The sequence below is a fragment of the Microtus ochrogaster genome, linkage group LG9, assembly GCF_000317375.1.
Source record: "Microtus ochrogaster isolate Prairie Vole_2 linkage group LG9, MicOch1.0, whole genome shotgun sequence".
In the NCBI taxonomy this organism is placed as follows: domain Eukaryota; kingdom Metazoa; phylum Chordata; class Mammalia; order Rodentia; family Cricetidae; genus Microtus; species Microtus ochrogaster.
This window is the reverse complement of record NC_022034.1, coordinates 30217707-30220436: the sequence shown is the minus strand read 5'-3', so window position 1 is coordinate 30220436 and position 2730 is coordinate 30217707. Positions and strand designations below refer to the sequence as shown.

The 2730-nt window shown below is 35.3% G+C and overlaps 1 protein-coding gene across 1 annotated transcript in view; it reads right to left on the bottom strand.

Moving 5' to 3' along the window:
- Positions 1-534: 534 nt before the first annotated feature.
- The window catches only part of Rfx6 (regulatory factor X6), a 53231-nt gene continuing 51035 nt past the window's right edge, over positions 535-2730 (bottom strand). Inside the window, exon 19 of the mRNA XM_005363611.3 lies at positions 535-710. Coding sequence (XP_005363668.1) covers positions 535-710 — 176 coding nt within the window. The remainder of the gene's footprint in view (positions 711-2730) is intronic.

The window sequence follows — 2730 nt, the reverse complement described above, 5'->3', positions numbered from 1 at the left end:
GTAACAGGAATCAACACACTAATGCACAGGGTGAGAAGATCAAGTCACTTTGGTCTGGGCTGCATACACTTAAGTCTTGACCTTGTAAACATTTACACAGGAGGTAGAACATAGACATTTGACTTTTTGTCAAGTAAGCAATAGTAAACAATGATTAGGAGAGCCTAATAAATTAAAGATTTGTAAAGGCATTGGATATATTTTCTTATTTTAGAAACCATAGATAAAGGAACATAGAGATTTTTCAATAAATTAGAAAGTGAAACATTACATTTTGTAATGCCTGCATCTTCAAATTTCCATTGGTTTCATTTGATAGTGTTTGAAGTTATGATTACTAATGACTTCACATTTTCACCTCTTTGTGCACAATACAAGTATTTCCATTTAATATGGAATTGTCTGAAGTATCAGGATTTGAAAAACATGTTCAGCCACTGCCCCTTCTTTCTTTCCTCTCGTGGTAGTTGGGGATGGATAATGGCATCAATACAACAGAGATTTTGAGTGTCAGCTGCATTCCACATTGTTCCTTTAAGTGCCTCCAGCTGCTGTCCCCATAAACACGGTGTTAATGGGTGGTAAGGAGGACACCATTTCTCTATTGCTTGCTCCATTGGAGTCCAGGTTATCTTGAACTGGATACTGATTGGAAGTTCCATACATACACTGGGATGAAGACGAAGGAACCTGGGTTTGCAAGTTGGAGGCTAGAAGGGAAAATATAATCAACAATTTAAAACAAATTATTCCTTTTTCTTCAAGTGCTATTCACTTAGAACTTCTTTATGTCTTTATGATTTTTTGCATTTAAAATGTATCACTTGTTTTAAATGTGACCATGCATAATTAACCAGGACAATAATATTTTCTTCTATTTTTCCCATTCATTGTCCTGTCAGCTATTATTTCACAGAAGAAAATATTATATTAAAAGTTAAAGTTATCTTTTAATAAATTGCTTTTGGTTAATATTTAAAGTAATGGGTGTTATTATAGCATCTATGATCTTTATACTTGTTCTGATTTTTTTCCATCTCCCATTAGGCCTTCCCCAAACTCCTTTTCCCCTTCAGCTAATTTCTCCTCTCCCCAGTTAATCCTAATGTCTACTTTCTCATCACATGCATTCCATCATAATATATATACATATGTATATATATATATATGTATGTATATATTTCATAGCTATTGAGTTATTCCTCCTTTTTCATGATACTTTATGATCTATATGCATAAACATATATAAATGTACTTTTCTCATATACACATAAGTATATACATCATAACTACATATTCATTTTTATTTATTTACATCCAGGTTCCACATATGAGAAAAAGCCTATGCTGATGAAATTATCTTTGTAATGTATAAATTTGCAAATTCATTGCCTTACTCTTCCCTTCTAGAACATAAACTTCTTCCAAGCAAAAATTATGTACTGATTACCTCATTATCCCCATATTTAGGGTCTGAAATAGAGTTGCTCTAAAAAACTTCGTTAATATGTTTAAGAGGTCTAGGTCTCCCTGGCATGGCTGATGCCGTCTCATTGTCAAGGATAGTGTTCTCAGTCTCTAAGGATTAGGCTTTATAACTAATAAATATTTAATGAGTCCCAGGCCCCACAGTGCTTGTTAACTTATCCCCCTTCTCCTTTCACTCTGAAACCCAGGTTGCAATCTGCTCAGTAGCCAGCTCTGACAGCTAAAGCTTAGAATCCACCCTACTTCCAAGGCATGTTCCATCAAAGCGTCCATTATCTCTACAAGTAAACAGAACTAATAGTAACAGTAGCAACGAGGCACATTTTAGTCTGGTGGTGAGGAAACATCCTGAAGTGGAATTTTCTGCTTCATTAGAGTAACCTAGAAGCAATGACTATTAGCAGATAGCAAGAGATGAGTCGCTAGACCACTCAGGGCACATTTCTGATGGCCACAGGAAGGGAAGAAGTACTTCCTATTGAATTATTGGAAAAGTACACTGAGCGATGAGAGATGGAATTTATTTCATTTTTCCCAGGATTTCTATTCGGTGCCATATGCCCTTCACTTACACCAGTGTAAAAATCAATTCCATTGAAGATTTGAATTCTCTCACAGAAACATTAAAATTCTTCTTTTGATACTTGACGAATGTACACCTTCCCTGTGTTCCACTTTGTAGAATTTGGCAAATTAAAATATGTTCATCACACCATTGACACTTATTCAGGCTTTCAGTGGGCAACTGCTTTAAGTTCAGAAAAAGCTGATTCAGTAATCACTCATTTACTATAAGTCATGGCTATCATGGGTATACCTACACAAATAAAGACAGATAATGGTCCTGCTTATGTCTCTAGGAAAATGAAATGGTTTTTTGATTATTACAAATATCAACCATGTTGCAGGTATACCATACAATCCTACAGGTCAAATAGTCATATAAAGATCAAATCGAACTATAAAGGATATGTTTAACAAACAGAAAGGGGTGGAAAACACCCCCAGCAATAGGTTACATAATACTTTGTTAACCTTCAGTTTTCTCAACGCTAATGAGAAGGGAACAACGGCTTCTGAAAGACATTGGATAATGAAAAGTCTACTGAACTAAATTAACCAGTTTATTTCAAGGATGTGCTAACCTCACAATGGAAGCCAGGAGATGTGCTGCGTTGGGGAAGGGGTTTTGCTCTTGTCTCCACAGGTGAGGAAAAATTGTGGATACCATCAAAATTAATA